Raw genomic sequence first — 25,186 nt, 5'->3', positions numbered from 1 at the left:
CATAAACGCTAATACATTTTTAGAAAAAAACCCAACCGTTGTCCTGAAGCTTTCGTAATGCTTTGCGGCACTGAACTAATGCGGGAGGACTGGAAAGGGAAATTGACCATAAGCAGACTAGTCCATTGTCACTAGTGAAGCTGAGAGAAATGCAAAACATAACCAAGCTGCTACAGAAAAGCAAAGCAGATTTGTAAAAGTCTCTTTGTTTTACTAATCTACAGTGTTACAGCAGAACCTCGATTTTAGAACCCCCAAACGTACAAATGACCAGTTCCACAAACCATTTTCTCAATGAGGGTGTGGGAAGTGATGTTGATGAAGAACAAGTCGACATCCCTCCACAGCCCAAAGCCGTCAATACACTGGAAGTTGCTTTGCAGTGGTTTGAAGGACAAGAAGAAAATGCTGCAGTGCACCATTCTGCAACTTATGCATTGCACCGCCTGTAATTCTGAGATGTTCTATTTCATGAAGTTAGTGATTTTATGAACTCCTCAGTCCCCAATGAGATTTCAAACAGGGGTTCTACTGCATTTGTAACAAAGATAAGGATGTGGTAGCAGGGATAAAGCCAGATCCTCAGCTCATGTAAACCAATGTCCTTCCAGTGAAATTACCAATCAATCTCCTAGAACTGGAAGGGACCTTGAAAGGTCATCGAGTCCAGCCCCCTGCCTTCACTAGCAGGACCAATTTTTGGCCCAGATCCCTAAGTGGCCCCTTCAAGGATTGAACTCACAACCCTGGGTTTAGCAGGCCAATGCTCAAACCACTGACCTATCCCTCCCCCCTCAGTCAGTTGTTCCAATTTACATCAAATTTACACCAGCTGAGAATCAGATCCATGATGTTTATAACAGGAAGTAGTAACACTGACAAAACGGAATGAATTCCCACCTGGGGTTTACCCCAGACCTGGAAGGCTGAATGCTTGGCCCAGACTTCCCAAGGGCATTCTGCCCATCCCAATCTCTTAAAGAGCTGCTTTTATAAGCCATTTCCCTGAACTATGTGAACGAAGTTAACCCCTTGTTCATCAGGCACCAACTAGTAGCCCTGCAGTGTCACAGACTCACTCTTGGCTTACGATGGAAAAAGATGAAGCTAGGGAGAGAAGTCTGGCCCTGTTTAGAATACTAAAGTTGCTTATTTCAATCACCGACTTCTTACCAATACTCTTCCCCTCCAGTCATGCATTTCTCGTACACAGGTCCTTCCAGCTCTCTGTGGTTGGGGAAGATGCCCTCGTGATTTATGATGATGGTTTTGATGACCTCATTTACATGGGCTTGGCAGGACACCGGATCCTGCCCGTCTGGAATGTGCATCAAAGTTGGTCCAAAGCAGATGGCCAGGTTGTAGGGATCCATCATGTTCTCATCACTGTACTGTGACAAGCTGCAAACACAAGCAACCCACAGGTGAAGTTCTGACCTGTCTAATGTTGGCTCCAAAACCCAGCCCTACAGAGCGTTCATGCAGTCATGCCGAGGAAAGACATTAAGCCAGAGCAGATAGCAAAATACTAACAACCAAAGTGCCTGTCAGCATTTGACTTGACAAGAAAAGGGAGGCCGCTGGAAAGGAGGGGAGCTAGCAGCTGAGTTAAATAAGAACCAGATAAAACAGACTCACTGATTGAGGAAAGCAAAGAGGTATCTCATGACAACAATGACAGCTCGGGGCAGAGTAATGATGATTTGCTGGATCTGGTGCACTCTTTCTGCAGGGTTCTCCATTTCTGGAACACAAGAATACATGGTAGAGTTTTATGGTCAGGCACTTGCCTGAAGGGCTCTAGTGGCTAAACAATATAGTAAAGCATGGACTTTTATCCAGCTCTAATAGCCTGACATGTAAGGGGGAAAAAAAACCTTTGTATCCCGACAGAACTGATTTATAATTTGACACTAACAACCAACCATAGAAACATGCCTACCAAAATTGTGCAGCTCTGTGTGTACAAATGCCCATTTATGCCTGTAAATGTAGAATGTGCATGGAGAAATTCAGCGCATGCATTAAATTCTGTATCTAATTGAAACAGGAGCTATTTCCATGGCTACATCTTTATTACCAGTATTTATACATTTGATCTCTAAACTGCTACTGTATTTCCCAAAGGATTTAGTCAATACAGGGACTTGAAAACAGAGCAGTTTTTCAGCTTTCCTATCCTACTTCTGTTTTAATTTTCTTTACTGCTTTATGGGCCTAATCCTGAGGCCCTTACTTAAGCTTGGTGTATACTAGAAAATTAAGTTGGTTTAGCTGTATCACCTAAGGGGTGTGAAAAAATCTCATCCCTGAGTGCCGTAGTTAAACTGACCCAACGTCCAGTGTAGACAGCCCTAGGTCAACATTAGATCTGTTGACCTAGCTATCGCCTCTTGGGGAAGTGGACTATCTACACTAGCTTGAGAACTCCTCCCATCGGCGTACGTAGTGTCCACACTGAACAGGTGCGGTGGTGCTGCAGTAGCATTTCAAGTGTAGACATGCCCTTAGTCTTTCACTCATTCCTTGCTCTGTTTTTACTCACGTCAAACTGCCATTGACTTTAAATAAGAGTTTTGCCTGAGTACGCTAATTCAGGACAGGATTTATCCCTCTATACACACCATTAAAGCCAACATACTGTATTAGAAGCTGACCTATTTTTTTATGAAGTGTGACTTCAGGGACGTAGTGTGGGCACAATGCTGAGAATGCAGATGAGCACACTGGTTCATATGTGACCTCCACTATTCCCTGAACCTTCACTGCAGCTAAAGCACTTTTCCATGGCCCAACCAGAGAACTAGACTGAACCTGAGCAGAGCCTTTACTCAGTTATCTTATCCCATCCTCCCCACCCCCAGCTTTCTTTTTTTTATTGGTTACCTCTTCTGTCCCAGGTTCTATCTAAAGCGTTACAGGCAAAGTGACTTCCAGGCCATTTCTGATCCAAACAGAAGCAATAAAGACCAGAGTTTTTCTGAGAACAGGCACTCCTAGGAAATTCCCTATCCCAGCTGGATCTAAGAGAGATTTCTACTCTAGGGGTATGTCTTACACAGCCACAGCAGCGAGCCCTCCCAGCTCAGGACAACACTCAGGTTAGCAGGGTTTGTGCCAGCACTCTAAAAACAGCCCAAGCCGCAACAATCTACACCGCTAATTTGAGCACAGTAGTGCAAGCTCCGTGAGCTCGAGTCTGTTGATCCAAGCTGGGAGGCTCATTGCCATTGGCTCGGTAGATGTACCCGAAATGAATTGGGTGCTTAGTCAAACTGTGAACCGTGCTGAAGTTTGCTTATCACTCTGAAACACAAAAGCTGGTCAATATTTTTTGTTCAAACACTTTTCTGTGACTATTGGCCATATTTCAAACATGGAAATACTGCAGAAAACATTTTGATTTTCTCCAAGTTTTCCATTCTTTGAAGAAAATATTGTTTTATTCTTTATCATCATTTGCGGTGGTCAGTTTTCGTTGTTTTGCTTAAGGATGGGGGTGATTTAAATTAAATTTTAGAAAAAGTAAAAATAAAAGATTTTTTTAATCCAAACAAGACAATGACGAATGATCTGTATTGAAACCCAATGGAACAAAACTCTCTTGGCAAATTTCGAAGCGTCCATTTATAAAAAATATTTCAACCAGAGGTTCAACAGAGAGGTTTTAATGGATGTAATCATAACTGCATCACTTTATAACTGGGGCAGGGCAGTGAATTGTGAACCTCTAGAATCAGAATTCCTTTTCTATCCATTTCTTTGGCATGTGCATTTGAGAAAGATTTCCATGTAAACTTTCAGCTCCCAGCTGAGCAAAAGTGACAGGCAGCCTCTCATTTGTTAAGGAAGGAAGATGCTCTCATATCACATAAACAGTGAGTTATATGGCACTGCAACCTTCCGGGGCATTCAAAGGCCCTATGACATGTGCAATGCCACCTGCTGCAGAAAGTCACTCAGAATGCTTTAGCGTGAGCCAAGGGAAATCAAACAAGCTTTCTGTTTTACTGCAGTAGAGAGTCCAGAGAGACTTCTTGGCTGAGTCAACCTTTCTGCCTTAGTAAGCTCGTGGGCCAGAACAGTAAGTACAAGGCTTGCTCATTTTACAGCATTTTGTTTTTGAGTGGTTTTCAGATGTAGACATTTTCCCGACCTATTTAGGTTGAGAGACATATTATATAGCACACATTTATTGGACAGAAAAAAGGAAGACATTTATTATAAACGTATCATCAGCAGCACTTGATGTAAAAGAAAGTTAGGAAAGAGGAGAAGAAAAGCTATATAGAGATTTTTTTAAAAAAATAGGGGGATAAGGAAGACGAAAAGAAGAGGAAACACTAAGAAAAGGAACCCCTGACGTGTGCTAGGAATCACTCCCAAAGACTCTTATAATTGTGCTAACTGGCCCCAATTCAGCAAGGTACTAAAGTGCATGCCTAACTTTAAGAACATAAGTAGTCACATTGGCTCCTATGGGAATATTTGTGTGTCTAAGGTTAAGCATATTCTTACCTACCTTTTTGAATTGGGACCTGGGGACAAATCCAATGCCCATTCATGCCTATGGACTTCAGTGGGGGCTGGATCAAGCCTGTTGCAGCCTTGCTTGCAACTGTCTTTGTAAGAGGCAGCCTGTGTCAATGGCATGCACGCTAGAACCGTGCAAAATTCAGCGTTTTCATTTTGTGAAACAGTCCGTGGAAATCGCTTCCATCGTGTGGGGTGCTTGCACACACATACCCTCTGCCTCACAGACTTTGCTGTATGTAACATTTTGACAGGAATGGCCATTTTATACATAAAAAAAATATGACAACAATGAATTTCCTAAGCCTACTGACACAAACCTACATTGCTGGGAAAATGTGCATACCGTAGGCACATCTTAGTAGAAATAGGCCAATTTGAATGTCACCCTCCCCTAGATATAACCCGTTTCTTCAGGTTCTGCTGAATCCTTAGCATTTTTGAACACTAACATTGAAGGAAGAGGTTAGACATGAGCAGTAAAGGCCCTGATTAAGCAAAGCACTTAAACATGTGCTTATCATTAAGCAAGTGAATAGTCCTATTAGAACTAGTCACATATTTTGACAGGTGCTTTGTGACTAGGGCTGAAGTCTATAGATTCTGGATATTTCTTTTGCAAAATAAAACTAAGAGAAAGCATTTTATGCAAAAATGCACATCACACTCCGCTGTTATTTCTAAAACTGCAGATTCATCCCACCAGTTCCCCTTTCCCTCAAGAGCACTAAGAGCATCCATCTCTTGGCAAGACATACTCACTTCAACCAGGAGGTATTGAGAGAAATATAATTAAGTCTGAGGTTTTTTCCCCAGCTCCATTAGTTTGAGAAGAGCAGGGTGGAACGTTTTGAAAATAATAAGAATCAACCTGAACCTTCACCCTGAAATTCAAACCCAAACTTTGTAAGGTTCAAGGTACCTGAAACAACCCCACCCGACTGTTCACATCCCTCAGCACTTTCCAGATTTGTTTGGGACATGAAATGCAAATGGTGAAATACCATGAGAAAGACTGATCTCTTGAGGTTCTTCTCACCATTTGAGCCCAATTTTGCAGACAGAAGACATTCGGATGAGGTTTTGATGCTTATCTGTACTGACGGGCTTATCTACCACTGCTTCTCTGTTGGGAGGACACTGTCTTGTAGCTGCAAAATCTAAGGAACCTACGTATGTCTCATTGTTGGTACTTACTTATAGTAGATATCAAATCTTGAAACCTTTCCTTAGGAAAGAGTGGGTTTTCCAGTCCTCGGAAATACAGCTTTAAGACCCCAGCAACCGAATTAATATCACGTTCATTTTGATCGTCAGCGAGAGGGTCTTCACCTGAACACACAAAAGATTTATTTTCAGCATTCCTTCCTAGCTGAATTAGGCAGCAAGCACCACTCAGCTAACCAGAATTGGAAAACCAAAAGCTTTGCATTGATAAAAAAGCAACACATGCAATGGTAACACTATGCAGTTTCCCAACACGTCAATGGCTTAATAAGATATAGTGTTAAGCAGCACCATTCCGAGGCATAGCCCAGCCTATGGTAATCAAGGGGATGTGGGTAATTGTCACAGTGAGGGTTTTAAAACATTCCTGAAGGTTAGCAGTATTATTAGGTTCTTTTTCATAGCTTTCAGCCCAATACATCTTTTGCATTCAGCGTGTCAGATAACTCAAGGAAGGATGACGCAGTTGTACGGGACAGCCTCAAAAGATGGGACCTGCTGGATGACACAATCATGTCCCAGCTCACCTATGTTACATTGAAATCAATGAAATAGTATTGGCCAGCTCAACAAGTGCATTGTATGGGGATAAGTCTGGAGGCGGAGATTTTCAAAGCTGCCTAAGGGATTTGGATGCCCAGTTCCTATTAAAATGAATAGTAATTGGCATCCAAATCCCCTAGTTGGCTTGGAAAACTGCGGCTGGAACCTTCAATGGTGGTCATGTGCTCACAACCTTTCCCAACCACCAACAGCTATTTTAAAGTATTTATGGAGTCACAGATTCTAAGGCCAGAAGGGCTCATTATGACCATCTACTCTGACCTCCTGTCTAACATCAGCCATACAATTTCACCCAGAGCAATGTTTATATAAATAGAAGGCTCAATCCCGCAACCCTTATATGTCTGGGTGCTTTTTACCAGGCAGAGGCTCATTGTTATTAATTTTTAATAAACTAAGTCATCTGGAGGTCAATTTAACATTTACTCCCTGTATTATGAGTTAAGATGAGCCTTTAGGAAGAAGACTGACAAACTTCACATGTATAAGAGTGATAAAGGGTAGCTAATGTGCACAATTTTGTATTGGCCCTAGCAAGCACAGAGGGGCAAGAAGAGGTCTTCATCATGCCCATTTTCTGTTATCCAGGAAATGGTACGCTGTCTAAAGGCCATTAGGGTGTGATTTTCTAAAGCCCTTAAGGGAGTTAGGTATCTTAAAAATCCACCCTTAAATCTTGGTCTCCTTGATGGATAGGAGGAGTGGTCCCAGAAATCACACTCTTAGCCGCATCTACATTCCTTGGCAGCTCCACAGGCTACTCACTCACCTCTTTCAAATGAATTCTTGATGTCATTGACTTCAACCTGAGACCCGGGAACTCTAAAGATACCCTGTTGCTGAAGACCTGGAAAGAAGGAAGGAAGGAAGGGGGAGGGAGAGAGAGAGAGATTGATTGATTGATTTGTTCCAGTGCATTGAAACCAACATCAAAATTTGGAATTTCAGTTGTTTTGTTCTCCTGTTTTGCTGGGATCTGATGGGGGTTAATATGCCAAACTCCACAGACTCTGGTAAAGAACAATCCCCGGGGAAAGTAAAAGCAATGGACCCACCCATTACCCCCAAATTAATAAATACATTAAAAAAAGTCAGAACCACCTCTCATGCTCCAGAAAACCTACACTTCATCCGTAGAAAGAAACACAGCAGAAGTCTGTATTTTCCACACTGAGCAACACACAGCATTATACAGACATGGCCATTAAGAGCTGATGTTAAATCTTCCTGCCCTGGCTTGTCAAAATCTCAAACAGAAAACAGCCCCACAGGCTCCTCTCAACCGCAACTTTCCCTAGTAACACAAACACTTGCAATGAAAAAAGAATTTGAAGTGGGGGCAGGTGCGATCTGAAAGACGAGAGGCAAAACTGACAGGTAAAGGGCAGCCCAGAGCCAGCGTGCAGTGACTTATACAGACTGCACTGTGTCTGACTTGAAACATGCCAGGCAGAGCATCCCCTGAGGAGTCTCCACTGGTTTTTGTTTTTGCTGCTAAAGAAACTGATAAGCTCTACATGGGCTAGATCTGCCTCTTTGTGCAAGAAAGGGAGAGATGGGGGATACCAACTGAGATTTTATTTCTGCTTTTGTCTTTTCTATTCCAACCCCCCTAGATCAAATACCACAACCGGCTCCCATTGGATCAGGGTCCAAGTGAACAATTTAACCCCAAGTAAGCGCATACAGGGCCCATATATTTGTCATGTATACAATATTACATCATGGTTTATATCATTATAACTCACATCCATACAATTGGTCAAGGCAGCTGGCTCCTCTATTATCTTTCATCATTAATACATTATTTCTTTTACACAACAGCTTCCATTGTAGCTATCAGCAAATGAGGAATTAGCTTACCATATAAATTGATGTATCGGATGCAGCTTTCAACTACAAGTGGGATAGCCTGTCCTGAATCCTAAAAAAAAATATATTAAATTTAATAAAGAATGAAGAGCTTATTAGCTTGTTGACAACAACGTATTGGAAGCTTATTCAAATAAAGATTGCAAAAACTCAGGTTTGAAGATCAGCGCCATTGAGTTTAGTAAGAGAATAAGCAAGAAAAGGAGGTGCTAAAAACATCAAGCCATCAAACAATGCTGAGTACACTTGTGTGAAGTCAATTATTCGTGGAAAAGGCCTCTATTAATGTGTGTGAAAAGCTTATTCTCCTTATATGGTTGACTGAAAAACAAAATGTAAGGGACAAATGAAACTGGATCACGGCTACTCCGTTTGAAAGACGTAATTATAAGCCAGATCAAGCCTTGCATTATAGCCTTGTTCCTGTCTGATGAAACAGGCTTCTAGTTACAGAATTTAAAGAATATTTTAGCCTAAAAAAAAAAAAAAAGGCCATTGTCACAGAAGTGACAAAAAAAAGTGTGAAATGCATTAACTATGGACTTAAATGGGGGCCTCATGCTAGAATGAATTTTGGCTTTTGTTCTCATATTTAAGCCACTTCTCAGAGGGCCCCCAATAGACCGAGGGAGGTCTGCAGGTGGCTTGGGCTTTGAAGTGGACATTTTTACAGGAGGGATACAAATGCATCCCTCACATCCATTTTGTTTGGTTTCGGAAAGGAGGCCCTCTAGTAAATACCTGGTTCCTTGTTCGAGCATTCCTTCTTCCTCTGATAACATAAAAAAGCAGCAGAGCAGGAAAAAAAGAAAAGATTAAGCAAGAATAAGATCAGTTCAAGTAAGCATCTCTTCCGGAGGCCATGAAAGCTCAAATGCAATGGCAGCTTAGAAAGATCCAGGTCAAGCCCCCAACTCCCCCCCACCCTCACCCCCAAAAGCTGCTTAGTATGCAGTGTCTGAGCCTCAGTGATTGACGAGAATTCAGAAGCCTCTTGCCAGATTTGTGCCATTCCTCCTCCTCCTGCCTTCCTGCTACTGAACTGCCCAGTCCCTCCCACCCATCACTGTACTCAAAGTGGGCTTCTATTTTTTACCCACATCCCACAGATGTTCAGAGGGAAGTGTGGTGCCCCAGCTTCTCAAAAGAAGGGACCAGAGAATTCTTGGGAACAGAAAACCCTTGCGTTCAAGGTGTCCATTAACCACTAACTGCCCTGGGTTAGCTAGGAACTTCCATAATTGTCCATTACAGGGGGTTTAATGCAGACACATCTGGTACCAGCCTTTGTTGGGCACAAGATTCAGGACTAGATGGACTGTGGGTCTGATCTGGTGCAGAAATCCCTAGGATTCTAAATACGTGAACAATGGTTTCCTACAGGACTCTCCTCATTATTCTAGGACACTAGTCCTTTCAGATAGGTTTTCAGTGCAGCTAATTACTCCAGAACAATATTTAACAGGCTGGACCTTTAATCAATATTGCCCTTTTAAAAATCAATTTACGAATGGAAAGATTATAAGTATTAAAAGATTAATAGCTTTGTATGTCTGGACTGTATATGATTTGTGACAATGCACTTCCCCATTTAAAAGCACTGCCTTTAGGTTTATGGCTGCACTAAAATAGCAGAATAGAATAATCTAAAACAGGGATGGAAAAGGCCCATTAGCTCGTCTAATCCAGGCTTTTCTCAGGGCTGTTCACTACCATATTTTCTCTCATGCTCTTCCCAGTCTCAGCTGAAAAGTCTGCAGCAAAGGAGCTCTCATCCCTTCACAAACAGAATGTATTGCAGGATTAGACTTTGGAGGATCAGTAGTTAGGCAATTAGATTAACCCTTGGGGAATACAGGGGAAAGACTTTCAAAGATCTGTACCATTATTCTTATACTATGCACTTTATTCGGACTGAATGGGCCACATGGATTCTGAGTTATATGCATAATGAAGGGTCACATTCTGCTCCTAGTTTCACTGGTATCAACCAAATTAGTCTGGACTGATACCACTGTAATTTAAAACAATCTGATCCAAAAAGTTATCCAAGATGCACCCTGTGCACTGCCAGAGCAAGTTAGATCTTTCCAAAAAGAGTGTCACAGGCCACTGAGCCAAAGCCGCTAGGGCTCTTTGAGAAACCGTTGCTCCTGTAATGGAAGAGTAATAAAAGGGAAACATTGACATTCTTCTCCCATGTACTGCTTATAGCTTTTGTTTTCTACAGCCCCCCGTTCACAAAGCATTTAAGCACATGACTGGAATTAAGCACCAGCTTAAATGCTTTGCCAAATAAGGGTGGACTGCGGACTCAGGGTCTATGGTGACACAAGCCCATGACTTCTATTTGAGCTGTTCTTCCATTCCCCAGCCTGTGTTAGAGTAAAACACCTTACAAGAGGAGGCTCATCCGCTCTGCCAGCGCTGGATTTGACTGGAGGGCATCAGCACCTATCCACATTTGCATTGACTCTAATTGACTTTTTTTGGGGGGGGGTAGGGGGGTGTTAAGAAAAGCATAGAATATGTAATCCTCCCACTCAGCCCCCTCTAAACAAAACATTTCAGCAGAAGTCTGCTTTGCTAACATTCCCTACAACAGGGAGGCCATTTGTGAGAGTTTATGAATCATTTTATCCTCTCCTGTAGCCATGAAAACAGGAGATAAAATGTTCTGATTTCTTTTTAAAGTTTCTAATCAGACTTTGCTCAGGGAATCCTCTTCGAAGGACAGTATTTTCTTGTGAGGTCGCTTCACCCCTGCTCGACACTCCTCTCAAAAATAAAAGTCTACGTGTTAGCACAATATATTTTATATATATATATATATATATAGTGCTATCTTTCCTTCTCCAGACACAAAGGACCCCATCAGTGGAACACCAGGATCTTTGGGGATTTTCTTTATTTTTTGCTGCTTGATCTTCTGCAAGTCTCTTTCTATGACAGGTGAGAGTAATGCTGTTTACTTCCAGGGTGTTCATATAACAGCAACTTAGAAAGCCAACACAGCTACGCCTGTTGTGATAAGATATGGCACATTGCAATTAACCTGCTGACAGGCAAGAATGACATGGTGACTCCACACTGTTCCACAAGGGTCATTACCATTATCTCATCCCTCCCAGTTGGTGTGGACAGTACCGTGACAAGTAATGTAATGAATGCACCGTGGGTGAGAACAGATATGGAAGGAAATCTTCACTGAGGCAGAGAGCATACTAGCCATGTTAACAGTGTGCACAGTGGATAGGAAGGACCAGGTCCAAAAGAGGAAATGAGTTAGCAATTAGGATAGAAAAACCACCATTACATTCATAGCGTTCATAGACTCTCACTGTCAGCCAGCAAGTACCTTAATGAACGTTTCCATATTGCCGTTAAAGAGTTTATGATTATAGACTGAGAGAGGCCTAGGTCTCCTCATTTTCTGTGGTTTAGGGGGAAGACATGGGGGCCTGGGAGAAATGGAACAAAAAAAAAAATCAAAACACCAACATAAATACATTGACAGGGAAAGATCTCAACGGCTATGGCGGATTGGTGGGCAGGCGGGAGGAGGTGGGAACCCTCTGTGAGGACTAGTGCATTGGCTCCAAACAGATGCTGTATCTGTTCCCCCCGCTGGCATCTTCCTACCAAGCTTGATGCTGCATCCCCACTTACTGAGAGTTACTTAAATCAAGTCACTGAGCTTTACCGATTATGCCCACATTGTTTGGGAATCCACACAGCACTGACTATATCTCGATGTCCTGGGCCAGGGCCAGGGCTCAGCGTAAAACCTCACATGGGTTTTCTAGGGCAGATTCTCGCTTATTTCAAAGCCCTGGCTAAGCACCTGGAGGGGGAAATCCTTGTGTGTGCTGACAGACCTGGGATGTACGGTTTAGGCCTCAATCCTGTGATGAACCCCAGGGAAGCATGCGGGGGAGAGCCTCTCTGTGGGCAGCTCATTGCAAACTCGGGGCCTTGCAGTGCAAGCTGTTGGAGGCAGGGACTGTCTTCCCACTGCCTGTACATCACCTAACGCCTGGTCAGCGCAGCCCATTACCCTCCATGATCTCCCAAAGTTGTCCAGCAATGCCACAGGATATGATCACCAGCAGAGTAGCTGCAATTAGACAACTCTAACAGGATGTTGCTACGAGGCACAATGCACAACTCTGACAAGCTACTAGTGGTCCATCATAAGACACACCCCTCTCAGGAAATTAAAAGCTGTGCACTGGGGTGACTAGCCAGGATCTTAATAAATGATGGACTATTAGCAATCTTCTTCTCCTGCCACACACAGAACCTGTCACCTCCATGCCAGATAATAATACAGCTGCTTAGTATTTCTGGTCAAGATCTTGTCTATTACCTCTGATAAGCTGTGGTTTGTTTTTCACTCTCCAAGACAAGAACATGTATCACAGTCCCTGCTTGGTATTTGGGCTAGAAGCAGGGGTGACATTTTTACAGAAGTAAAGGCCAGTGTTGGCCCTTTGCTAGGTTTTTAACTTTTTCCTGCCACTTACGCCGGTTCATCACACTGTCCTCCTGACAGAGCTCTCAGAGCGGCTGAAAAGTTCAATCCATTGACTGGCAGACCCCAATTCCACCAATGCTAACCTACCGAAGACACTCGGGGCAAAAAACTGTTTATTCCCAAACAGATCTCATACTAGTGTTGGGACTCAGCAATTAGGAGGAAAGTGGTGGCACCGCCAAAGACCCCGCAGCTAACTTTTACTTGTAAGATTACAATTACAGCTATTCACAGGGACATTGTCTAGGCTGCTGAACTTAGGCCCAAAATCTGCAAATAGCTGTAAGAAAAAAATGCAGGTCAAAGTTCCTGGGTTTTGTCACTTTGTTTCCTTCAAAACTGATGCTTCAATGTAGTTTTTAAATTTTAGAAGTCAGGACAGCCCCCAGCCACCCCATGCAACCCTGCAGAGGCCAGCACTCATGCACAATAGAGCAGTAACAAGCTGAAGTGCACAACTCAGCCTCTATAACAACCCGTTGGCAACAAACCAAACTGAGTGTGGAATGGTGGGGAAAAAATGGTAAAAAACCCAAACCCACCATATTTAGGGCTCTGTCTTTGTCACAATGAATTCCTTTGGTTTCAAATTCCCAGTGGGTTTTTCTAAACAGTGAGATTTTTTAAAAATAAATCACAAAAAGTAGTTCAAGTCCACAATGGTCAAGTAAAGGGAGCATCTGACAGACAGCAGGGAAGTGTCAGCGCATCCTAAGGGGCAGGTCTATGAAGGAGGAATCTGAAGTGAAGCAACTCTTGGGCCTGATTCTGGTCTCTCACTTACTATTACTGCTGGAATCAGAGTAGTGCTTACAGGCCCCAACAGAGAGCAGCACCCATTATTCCAGGCACTGGTCAAACATTGATAAGAGACAGTCCCTGACCTGAAAACTTACTAGTCAAAAATAGACTAAGGGTGAGAGAGGAAACAGAGGCACATAAAAGTGACTCACCCAAGTCACAGAGCAGAGAACTTACAACAGGCCCCAGGGTCCCCCAAGTCCCAGGAAGCGCCCCATTCACTTACACCAGGGCAATTACGAGCAACTCCACAAAGACAATACACTTACGTAGGAGCGGAGTTGGGCCCCCTGCCTTGAAGCTGGAATGGCTGGCAAATGATGCTAGCTTCTGCCCTATGAGCTGCTTGTGTTTGCACCTGATTTTCAGAGGCAATGAGCTCCTGCAGCCCCATCTGACTTCACTGGAGATTGCGCTCAACACCCCTGGACATGTAGCCCATGAAAGCATAGGAGGATTATTTCAGTGCATTGGGTGGAGATTTAGCCAGTTGGTTCTTATTGACATTATTCAGAATGTGACTAATATCTTCTAAAATTCAAGTCTACAGAACTCAAATATCTAGACCTTGCAGGAGAAAAATGGCATGAAGTCCTACTGTCATGATTCCACTCTACCTTCATCCTCACCGCCACAAAATGTTATGGATGTTTGTATTGTAAAACATCACAGGAGGGGATTTTAATGAGTCTGGCTAAAATCAGTGCAAAGAGCCTTCCTGCAAAAGTACTAAAGAGCTGAGCTGAACCAACAAGAACAATTTACAAACACCTCTAGACGTTAAAGGTGACAGAGTCATGATCCACATAAATCAGGTGCCTTTAATTAAAAGAAACAATTTGACTCCAGGCATTTTTGAAGCTTATAGCCATTCCTTCAGCTGACAATTCAGGAGCAGAAATCATTACAGTGAAGCGAAGAGCCCATCCAATTCTCAGTTAGATGACTGTGATATAAACCACAGAGACCGAGGATGTTTGTTGCTCTATAATTTCCTCTAGCTGGGTGAGGCCCTGAAGGAAAAAGATTGTGGCATTCTGGCCTCCAGCTGGATTTAGTGGGAAGGCCATTCTGACAGTGCTTATAGTGCTGCCTCAGGAGGAGGAGATTCTTCTCTTTTGTTTGTTTATGTGATGCACAAGCTAATTCAGGGACAAAAAACAACAAAAGCAGGAGAGTGCTGTGTTGTCATCCCTCACTCATGAGTCTTAGTTATTCATTCCCCTGATTATTTTGGCCTGAGATACTGTCCCAGTCGCTTCCGCCCCAGATAAGGAAGCTCCTGAAGAGCAAAGTTTAGGTACAGTTTTTGGTCTTCCTTTAGTTACTCTGGTGTCCCTTCACCAATCAATCAGTCCTTTACCAAAGCACCTTTTCATCCAAATGATCACAAAGTGCCTTGCAGTCTGTTTTGCTACCACTGAAATAAAATCTCATCTGGGCTGGAACATGGCATCATTAGAGACAATGCTGTACACAATAATTGGCTTTATCGCTCTGTCTGCGATCAGCCAACTATGGCTCCAACTAGGACAGGTAATCAGAGGCTCCTGGGATAGCTGGTAGTCTTAGAAGAATCCGGGAAGGACCTGGAAGCATGTCTCTTGCAGAATCAGCTATCCAGGACCTGCAATGAGCGGGTGAGCAGGCAGTTAAGCAGATGCCTCTTGCCTCCATTGGATCTTGGGAGATATGCAGACTGGAAAGTTGAGCTATGTACCTCTTACACAGCAGATAACTCTGATGTAAGAATTCCTCAAATTCACAGAGCTTCCAGTCCCCGCCATGGGTTATTCCTGCCCAGGGGAGAAGGGAACCTCTGTGTTCTCATGTGATTGGCCCCAGCCACCTCTGTTTAGAATCCTGGTCTGTTCTCAGCCTTGCTGACGTTCTAAGGCATGTTGACTCCGGCAGGATGCCTCCATTTCCAGCCAGCTGGAAAGCGCCAAGGCACCCGGAATAGCTTGCTGAAGGGAGAGCTCCATAGAACGCTAGTGGGGCTGTTTTTCTGTCTGGAAATGCAGGCACAGCAGCCAGCATGTTTCAGCATTTATAAGATCAAACGTTTCTGCTGGTATTGAAAACTTTATGAAAAACTGAAACAGGGCTATAAAAAGATAACCGAGGGGTTTCTACAAGCTGTGGGGAGGGGTTTGGCAGCTCCACTGACCCACATCCTATTGTTATAAATCCTACAAATTCATAGCAAGCTGCTAAAGCTAAGCTCAATGGCTTTGTGTACTGAGCATTCGGAAAATGCAATGGAAAAGGCCCCTCCCTCCTACATGTACTCTCCGCTCCATCAATTGCTTCATTTGGATGGAAAGTTGTGGGGTGCACCAGCATTTTCCGTACCGCCTGTTAAAAGGGCTGGATCCAGGTGATGTGGTCACCCCAGCATCACCTGGAGTCCCATGCAGGACGTCCTGCCCTTGCTTGAACCGTGGGTGGACGGGGAGGGGCTGGAGACTGGGTTGGGAGGGTTGACACCCATGTGTTGTGCAGTCCTAAAGCTGGCTATGAATACAGCACAACTTCAGATACGTTTATCGAAACACTGCAATGCACCGTGCTGACACAGCACTTCCAGGCACTTCAGAGCTAGTCAGCTGGAAATTACACTGCAGCAAAACAAGGGCCTGTTTGTCATCATTCTAATTAATCCACTTAGACAATGCAGCAGAGGAGCAGGCCACTGATGTGGGGAGCTGGGTTTCAGCCTCTCCCCTGTTGCACGGCAAAGCCCAGCACAGGGCAGCTGGAGGATTGTAAACCCAGTGTGCTGTGCCAATAAACAACACATCAAGCCATGTCTTCCCTTGGGTCTTGGTCCCTCAGAAAAAGTGAGTCAGCCCCCTCCCCAAGCGGGTAAAGCAGACGAAACCCTTCTTACCTGGTTGTGCCACATTCAGCTCTTTCACCTAGAAAGAAAAATTGCACATGAATTTCCATCTCGTTTTCACATCAGTGCCAAGGACGTGGGCTGTTTACACACACACACACACACACACAGTCAGTTAATTGCTTGTGACAGGTGAGAAACTGAATATGCCTGAAGGTCCTGTATGGTACAGAAGATTTCTAGCTTGTTGCTATGTTACCCCACTAACAACTTCTCCACTGAAAGACGTTTTACAAGCCACGGTCCCCAACCTGTGAGCGAGGGAATCCCCTCACCATCCACTGATGTTAATGGTTTATTTGCAGGATTGATCCCAGAGATAGTATTGTGTGTCTTTTTGCCTCTCATAAAAACCAACCAGGTCCTCAGCTGGTGTAAATCAGTGCAGGTCCATTGCTACCAGTGCAGCGATGCTGATTTACACCAGCCGAGGAACTGACCCTTGTGTCTGATTATCATACCAAACCAAATAGGAAAGCAGTATTGTGATAAGGACTGTTGCCCCTGGGGAGTGAGCTGAGATTATCCCACTGCCTCATGGAGGGCCACTAATAGCATCTTAATACAGTGGAGTATTCAGTAGCTCAGCTTTTCCTAAGAGATAAAAAAACCATCTAATCATATCCAAGCAGACTCTATTCTGGCTGTCAATATTCTTATTCCCTTCATGTATTTATAGTGTTCAGATTTTATATAAATGGCAGCATATCACTGATAAGATCTATTAAACTTATAAAAATGATGTCATTCCACAGATAAATTGTAAACTAATTTCGCATGCTGTTTGTGCCTTTCCGCGAAGGCCTGGATCGCTGATTTCCTCTTTATTTTGTATGGCACATAAAAGGAAACGTTCAAGTTCACATCCCTGTTACAACGTCGCCAGGGATCAGACCTCAGCTGACTCCTCGCTGCCATCTACACACAGTCCTGAGCGACACTGTTCAATCACACAAGTTCAAACACCATCTTGGCCATCAAGCCTGTAACTGAAGTGGGGACCTCCACAGATAAAAGTATGAGCTGCTACAGCTTGAGCTAACAAGTCTAGGCTCTGTAGCTGGGGCTGTAACAGACTCATATCCCCGACAGATTGGATGCAGAGAGGGACCGGTAACACACACTCACCAGGGAGTTACACTTACAACTCACAAAACTCTCTTTTCCCACCTGAACCTCTCCTGCACTGTGCAGACTCACATGACTCTCTCTCTCACATCTCTTTCTAGATATGTCTAAAACTCAACATCATGAAAAAGCCTTCCTCTCCACCTCCCTTCTGCTGGACAGCTGGCCATTCAGCCATCCTTTCCCAGACCTGCCACCTCTATGGGATTTTTTACTCCAACCTCGCCTTCTCCCCCAGTAGAAAAGCTGTTGATAAATCTCACTGGTTTTCCTCTAAAAATATTACACCCTATGATATGTGACACTAAAGTGGTACAATAAAATCAAGGAGAGTCAGGAAATGCAAAAGTTAAGGTCCCTGCAGCAAATAATTTCCTACTTTTGAGCAAAAAATACAGTGTTTTGAAAATGCCAAATTTCCTTCAGATAAAAATCAGGTCACATTGAAATGTGCCATTTTAAATATCCAGTGTGAAAATGGCCATTTAGTGGATTTTTTGCAGAAAGTCTAAACGTTGGAATCACCTGAGAGCTTGCAATGAAATGCTCAACATTTTCACGTGAAATTTTGTGACACACCTGTGGCTTTTTTCACACAGCTCTTAGGGAACAAAAATGAAGTTTAAACTGACTCTTTGCAACCTTAACTATAGTTCTCTCTTCTAAGCACTGCCATAGTTTTTCCAGTTATGGGAACAATGATTAGCAATGCATCATCAGGAGTCCAATCATTTTACCCACTGATTTATGATATCATCTTAGTACTATCAAGGAGATAGGCCTGTTCTCTGCATTAAGATCTGATCTATGGGAAGAGCCCAGATGGGTCAGATTTCTACTAACGCTTTACAACAATATATGGAGATATACCTATCTCATAGAATTAGAAGTGACCTTGAAAGGTCATTGAGTCCAGTCCCTGCCTTCCCTAGCAGAACCAAGTACTATCCCTGACAGTTCCCCCTGATCCCTAAATGGCCCCCTCAAGGATTGAGCTCACAACCCTGGGTTTAGCAGGCCAATGCTCAAACCACTGAGCTATCCCTCCCCCTTTACTCCACCTACCCCTCCCTCCTCCAAAATATCAAAGCCTGAATTTGGAAACAGCTGCTGGGAGCTCTGCCTGGCAATGTGCAGTGATTGACTAAATCTGATGAGATCCATACCCAAGTTCATTTGAAATATGGGACTACCCCAATAAGAATGTAGAACAGACTGCTATTGTTCTGCTACTGCAGTGTTAGTGGGCTATCCAGGGTACTGAGAATTCTAGGAGAGGAAAGTATTTTCATAGAGCCCTAGGAGTCCACTATGACAGTTTTCTTATGTTAAAATTTTATTCTTCAGATGCAGTGCTGTTTAAGGGACACTGCATGCAATAAATCACAGGATCTAAGGGAAAAGTAGGTTCTAAAGCAAAAAAAACTTGGAGGAGAAAATATGTTTGGGACAAAAGACAACAGAAGCGAATTCATTTTTATTACATTAAGATCAGCAGCACGCTTATTGTAGTACTAAAATGAGACTGGAGACAGCTGATCCTTTAAAAACTTATTTTTAAAGTATCCTCTCTCCCATTGTGGAACAACTATCCAGGGCTATAAAGCATCTCGGTCTTCTGCAAACTGGGCAGAATACACAAAAAATATTTACTGTTCCCATAGAGCTAAAAATCCCTGGGTTAGGTATCAATGAGGAAAAGTGTCTCTATTCAAGACAGCACTTACGCAGCTACTTAACTTAAAGCATGTGCTTAAGCCTTATCCTGGATAGGGACAGACTTAGGCATGTGCTTTAAGATCTTTCCTCAACCACAACCTTAAACCTAACGAAACTGTGGCTAAGGGATGACAGAGACCCCTACACAGAGAGTGGAGGTTCAGACTGTAGACCAAAAATCCAAGGTGGTATAAGAGGTTTGTAAGAGGTCAACAATGTTTGCCTGAAACACCCTCTTGCGTTAGCAGGTAGATGAAACACCCTGCTCTTTAGGTAGGTGAGAAAGAGTTAAGTGGGTTTTCCCCAACTCACTGAGACAGGTGACTCTATCTGCATAAAAGCAGGTGGAAATGGCTGTCTGGCAGGATTGGATCAGTCCTGAAGGAGGAACTGTAGCAGCAGCCAAGACTGGGGATAGGGACAAGGTGTGAGCTGACCATTACAGGGTCTCATTGTTTTGTAAGTAAAGCCACGCCCCAGGGAAGGGATGAATCTGCAGTTTACACAGTGCATGGACTAAGTTCAGATCTATTGCTTGGGTAGCTGAAATACTCTACTGTTCAGCCTGCAGATACCCTTCAAGTTCCCAGTGACCTTATGTAGTCACGTGAACATGAATGTACACAGAAGGCATGCGCGGGTCATGAGCATCTCCTCTGCCAATCAGAAATGAGGGGTCCCCTTGTGTTCTAAAGCTCAGAAGCTTTATAAAACTAATGAAGTCTTCCTTTTTGAACAATATCATTAGTGCTCCTGGGAAACCCCAACTGGCTTCTCAGGAGGCTATATTTCCTTCCAATGGAATCTTTCACTAAGACCAGGCCCCTACAATTAAAGAAATTGAATTTATACATTAACTGAAATTAGTCTGTCTAAGATATTAACTGCGGTGAAATCATTTGTAATTCAATAATACAGACCCATCAGGAATGCACATTACCCCAGGTTATCCTAGTCCTAGTGAATTTAATAGAGGTTCCTACTAAAAGATCTACTGAACTGACTGAAGAATAAAGATCCTGTCTAGAGATTTTCTAAACCATCTTATAGAATTCTAGGGCAGGGTTAAAAGTCTCTTTTTATTCTGTTCCACGGGATGATCCACAAACGTACAGAAATCTGTAGGATTTCCCATAAGGGAAGGTGCTGGGACCTCAGCACACCTCAACTTGATGTCAGCACCTGTCGTTAACAGTTGCAGACCTCAATGAGAGTTGGAGGTGCTCAGCACTTCACAGACTCAGGACATTGTCAAGGATTAAAAAAAAATCATATAAATGTTCTTAAATTTCTTTACTGTACCACCGTCACAACTCCCTGATTATTAAAAGTGAAAGGGTTTTAAATATCCAATTACTTTTCACCATGTGTCCTGTTTGGTTTTCTTCATTTCACTTGCTTGGAAAGTGAAACTAGAACAGAAGGTTAACCACTATGTGTTTCCAGTCAGGTTCACTGCCAAGTCTCCATGCTTAGCACAGAGCTGCTGCTGCAGCTGGCTTTGGATCTCCAGCGCCAGGGAATTTAATTTAAAATTATATTTCTGCAAGCATTTCAATTCATATCAGTGCTTGTAAAAATGTTTAATGTACAAAACCTAATCTGGAAGCCTAACATATTTGAAAAATGACCCTTTAATTGCCAATGAAAGCAGTGAAGTAAACAGCATCCCTGTTAAAATCGCTTCCATTGGGTTTGGGTTTGTGCAGTTAACCCCTTGGCTGCTGCTGGAGAAAGCGTGATTGGGTATAGCTATAATTCTGGACTAAATCCTTGCAGGGGCCCAGTGGCAGTGCAAGCAGCAATAATGCAGCCTAACATTTACATTTTGAATTCACAGTCTACTCTCGGTCACAAATAAAGGTGATTGGGTCTAGAATATTTTTGCATGTCTTCCGTTAATCTTAGCAGAAGCAACTCATTGTAGAGGCTAGCATTCACCCAGGGAATGGAAAGTAGCAGGTGAGATTTGAAAAGTTCAAGGTCTGGTTTGAAATCTTGATGTGAGATGCAAGGTTTCTCTCTGGACCTTACCCTAGGACTCACCTTCTCCAAGAGTCTGCTTCAGTAAGTCATGTTTAGCCTGGAGCTTGGTGATAAGGTTACTGCCATTCAAATACTCTTTAAATTTCTGGAAAAAAAACCCACAAACACAAATACAACATGAGTAAGGACTCTTGGTGAAAATGTTTTCTAACTGATATACATTTTTGCCTGTGGGATTGCTGTAAAGGGATTCAGCAAGAGAGTCTGTTAGGCTCTAATAAACCAGACTTCAGTTACATACACAAAAGTGAACCAAGGATAGGTTAAAATTTGCTCTTTCACTATTCAAACAGCAGTACTGTTGATCTTATTAGCCCAGAATTCTTTGTGTTGTGCCATGTGCTTGAGGTCAGGGCTTTGGAACACAAGGAACCCCAAAGAAAACAGTTCAAAGAAAGCCTGCTTTTGTCAGGCTTCTGGGAATGGCCCCAATAAGCAATGAGCTTTTCCTTCCAGAGACAGGGCTCTGCCTTTGTGCAAACAGCGATAAGGAAGGGAGAATTCCCAGTGCATGAGATCTTCCTGGCTCGGGAGATCAGATACTTATGCTAAGCAGCTAGTCTCATTCAATGCATAACATTTCTATTTTATTTAGAGACCGCCTCATACCCAATAATGCCTTGGAGGCCAATAACTTTATACATCTCAGGAGTGGGGGAGAAAGGGACAGAAAATGAAAGAGAGAGAGAGAACTTTTGCAAAATGCCTTAAAAAAAACAAACATCTTCTTACAAACAAAATTGCAACTAACTCTCTGAATGGGAACCATACAAAAATAATCACAGAGAAGCTGTAAGCCCTACTGCAGACGTGAATGTCTCATGGGACACTACAAGCCATGTCATGTTACCAACAACCTTCAATAACATGTGCCTTGTTGAGAACAGGGGACACTTCTCTTGAAGACATCTCTTATAATACTTGAAATAGAAATAATAAGGAGCCTGTTCTACAGACCCTGGGATCTGCACAGTGGAAAGATGGGCAGGCCAGAATGAATGTCACTTCTATACCCAACTTATAGAGCTTGCTGCAGAAAGATGCTACAGCCCCAGGTTATGGGTATCTTCCTACAGCCATCTTTCCATGGTGGAGATTACCCTTAAATTTGTCCCCAGGGCAGATGCCAGGCTGTGGCTCTTGGGCAAAGGCAACACTGAAGTCCAAGAGTTAAAGGAGAGGCATTGGCTCCCCACATGGATGGCCTTGGCCTCCTATTGACTCCCCAGGATGTATGTGGACCCCCTGGGATTTGGGAACCCATTGAGAGGCCTGTTCTACGCGGCCAGAGGGAGCTAATCCCATACCCTCCACAGAACAATAGGAGAGAATTCTCAAAGTGGAGATTTAGCCATGCCTGTCGGTTTTTGCTGAGGGTAGGTGGGCTGGACTGACAGTTCTGCAGAGTGACATCTTATGGGAATTGAACAGAGACCATCAAACTCATCTCACATAGACCCTGAGGTGGTAACACTAAGAAACTGGGGTGGTTTCCGATCAGCAAACTGGAGTGGAAGGCTTTATTGCCCATTATTGAGTCTCCCAGCTCATTTCTTTAAGTCTCCTTTCATGTCTAGCTTTTAAAGTTGTTGCTTTTTTAAAGTAACACCAGGCTGCATGATTGTTCCCTGCGCATTTCCCTACAGCCAAGAAGCACACATTTCAATTTCAAACAAACACAAGACAAATATTTAAACAGACCAAACTGGCTTTTTCTGTTCACTAACAAGCATTTCAAATGGGACTCAACCCAACCAATTAATGCTGCGTAGCCTAGATAGCTTGAGACGAGACTCACCGTAAAATAGAACATTTCAGTTTCCTGTTGGTTGGCTCTCCTCTTGGCAATGTTTATTTTACTCATGTAGGTCTCTGAAGCGGCTGATTTGACTGACTCAGTGGAGCGACTATGCTGGAAGGCATCTGAAACATCAAAATCTTCCACCGTCAGCATGTCCTGCAAGGTCTGCATAGTGGCATCCAGAGTTTTTCGTACCTGCAGAAATGGGGAGCACAGTAGTTGTGAAACAAACTGGGAGAATGACATATTTTGGCCACAGTAATTGGCCATCAAGCAGCTCTTATGTACTGGGCTTGATCCAATGTCCACTGAAGTCAGTGGGAGTCTTCAGAAAAGCCACCAGAAGTCTCAGCATCGTAGACGATTCCAACCGACTAAAAGCTCTAGCACAAAATGCTGAAGGTCATTAGCATAGTCCACCGGAATAATGATCAAAGCCAGTTATTGCTCTCACCTCCTCATTCTCTATCTTGAGAGTGGCAAGTCTAGACTGCAGCTGGTGATATCGCATGAGCAACTCCGTCTGCACAGGCTGTTGGGCGCTCACCTGACATACCTGATGGTAGTAACAAAACCAGAGACTGAAACATTCACTGGACAAATAGGAATACTTTAAGCAATTATATGATTCTCTCCCCCGCCCCAAGCTCGTCTCTTTCTGGGAGGTTGGGTAGCCCACCCCATCTCTAACTGGCAATGCCCTGTATCTGGGCCTAAGAAAAGCATTTATCACATAGCAGTTGAAAAGAGTTGAAAAAGGAAAGCAGCATGAACAGAAGCACAGTGGCAATAGGATGGGAAAGAGGTTAAAGATCACAGACTAGGGAGAGAGGAAACTAGGACAGCTCAGGCTATGCCAAATTGCTGATGCTGTTTTCTACAGGTCCAGTACCTCATCCCCCATGTGAGGCTGGAATTCAAACTTCAGCGGAGGGCAGAAGACCTGGTTGCACATGTCCATGACTGTATGCTTGTCACTCCGTGCGTCCAGGTTGTCCACCGCGTTCTCAATGATGTCCAGGCCCTCATGGCGTGAGGTTTCTAGGTTATATTCAGCAGACAGGTATGTCCTGAATGTCCGAGCTAGGCTGGCATGGAATCCCAGATCACAACACTGAGGGAGGGGGAGAATTATTGAAGAAAGGTCACGTTCACAGACTGAGTAACATGAGTAAAGAATTCTCACATTTAAATATCCCCTTCACGCCGCAGGGCCTCAGAGCACCATGTATGGGCACAGGAATCATTTTGTCAGCCAATGAAATGTAGCCACTTCCAGAGTAGAACACATCAGCTGTTTAATAACATACACCAGCAACAGACAGCAGTAGGACGTGAAGCATACAGTACGCACTCAAAGACGCTGGGGGAATTAAAGGAAATACTACCAATTACCCTCACTGGACAGTGGCCATTTCAAGCTGGAGGAGTAAATTCCAGCTCAAGGAGACATACCCCTCTAGCGCTGAATGAGCCAGCATGCAAAAAAAAAAAAAAAGAGAGTAGCCGCAGCAGTGCAAGCGGTGGGCGGGGCCAGCTGGCAAGTGCCTAGACTCTCAGACAGGTACATACTTGGGGTGGCTAGCCCCTCCTGCCATTTACACAGCTGCAACTCTGCTTAATTTGTAGTGCCCTGGCTCTATTAGAGCTAGCGCAGGTATGTCTCCTCTAGCTGAGGATCACACCACCCAGCTGCAAGGCAGACATACCCTACGTCGTGCCAAGAGTGACATGGCTCAGCTGAAGGGAAGCATCTCCAAAAGTCACAGCACCCTCTACAGCCATGCTGGGATGTTGAGCAAGTGCTGGCTCAGCTAGTTCCTCACCAATGCCCATTCCTGCCACACCCTGCAATTTCCTGGGCCAAATTCTGACCAGGCCCAACTCTGCTAACTGATCAGATTTCACAGGATAGTAGCCAGGGAGGAACAGGTCATGGGTTTCCAAGATGTGTACCCCTTGTTCACTGACTGCCTAGCTTATTCCTCCCTCCTCAGTCAATTTACTGCACCTTTCCACAAGCCCCTTCTAAGCACAGAAATGCATTCATCAAAAT

General features: G+C 43.7%; 1 protein-coding gene across 9 annotated transcripts in view; it reads right to left on the bottom strand.

The window, feature by feature from the left end:
- Positions 1 to 25,186, bottom strand: part of SRGAP3 (SLIT-ROBO Rho GTPase activating protein 3) — a 300,075-nt gene that overhangs the window by 15,734 nt on the left and 259,155 nt on the right. For 3 of the 9 annotated variants that reach the window (XM_039547357.1, XM_039547356.1, XM_039547358.1), the window contains 11 exons: positions 24,023 to 24,244; positions 23,585 to 23,686; positions 23,128 to 23,325; positions 21,330 to 21,414; positions 16,428 to 16,455; positions 11,555 to 11,657; positions 8,188 to 8,248; positions 7,094 to 7,171; positions 5,731 to 5,865; positions 1,639 to 1,744; positions 1,174 to 1,401 (listed from right to left, as the gene is read on the bottom strand). In XM_039547357.1, coding sequence (XP_039403291.1) covers positions 1,174 to 1,401; positions 1,639 to 1,744; positions 5,731 to 5,865; positions 7,094 to 7,171; positions 8,188 to 8,248; positions 11,555 to 11,657; positions 16,428 to 16,455; positions 21,330 to 21,414; positions 23,128 to 23,325; positions 23,585 to 23,686; positions 24,023 to 24,244 — 1,346 coding nt within the window. Of the gene's footprint in view, positions 1 to 1,173; positions 1,402 to 1,638; positions 1,745 to 5,730; positions 5,866 to 7,093; positions 7,172 to 8,187; positions 8,249 to 8,937; positions 8,969 to 11,554; positions 11,658 to 13,301; positions 15,162 to 15,491; positions 15,606 to 16,427; positions 16,456 to 21,329; positions 21,415 to 23,127; positions 23,326 to 23,584; positions 23,687 to 24,022; positions 24,245 to 25,186 lie in introns of those variants that run through there. The other 6 variants (XM_039547359.1, XM_039547360.1, XR_005601272.1 and 3 more) reach the window with 5 other exon arrangements.

The sequence above is a fragment of the Mauremys reevesii genome, linkage group 7 (genome assembly GCF_016161935.1).
Source record: "Mauremys reevesii isolate NIE-2019 linkage group 7, ASM1616193v1, whole genome shotgun sequence".
Lineage (NCBI taxonomy): Eukaryota > Metazoa > Chordata > Testudines > Geoemydidae > Mauremys > Mauremys reevesii.
This window is presented reverse-complemented; position numbering and strand designations above follow the sequence as displayed.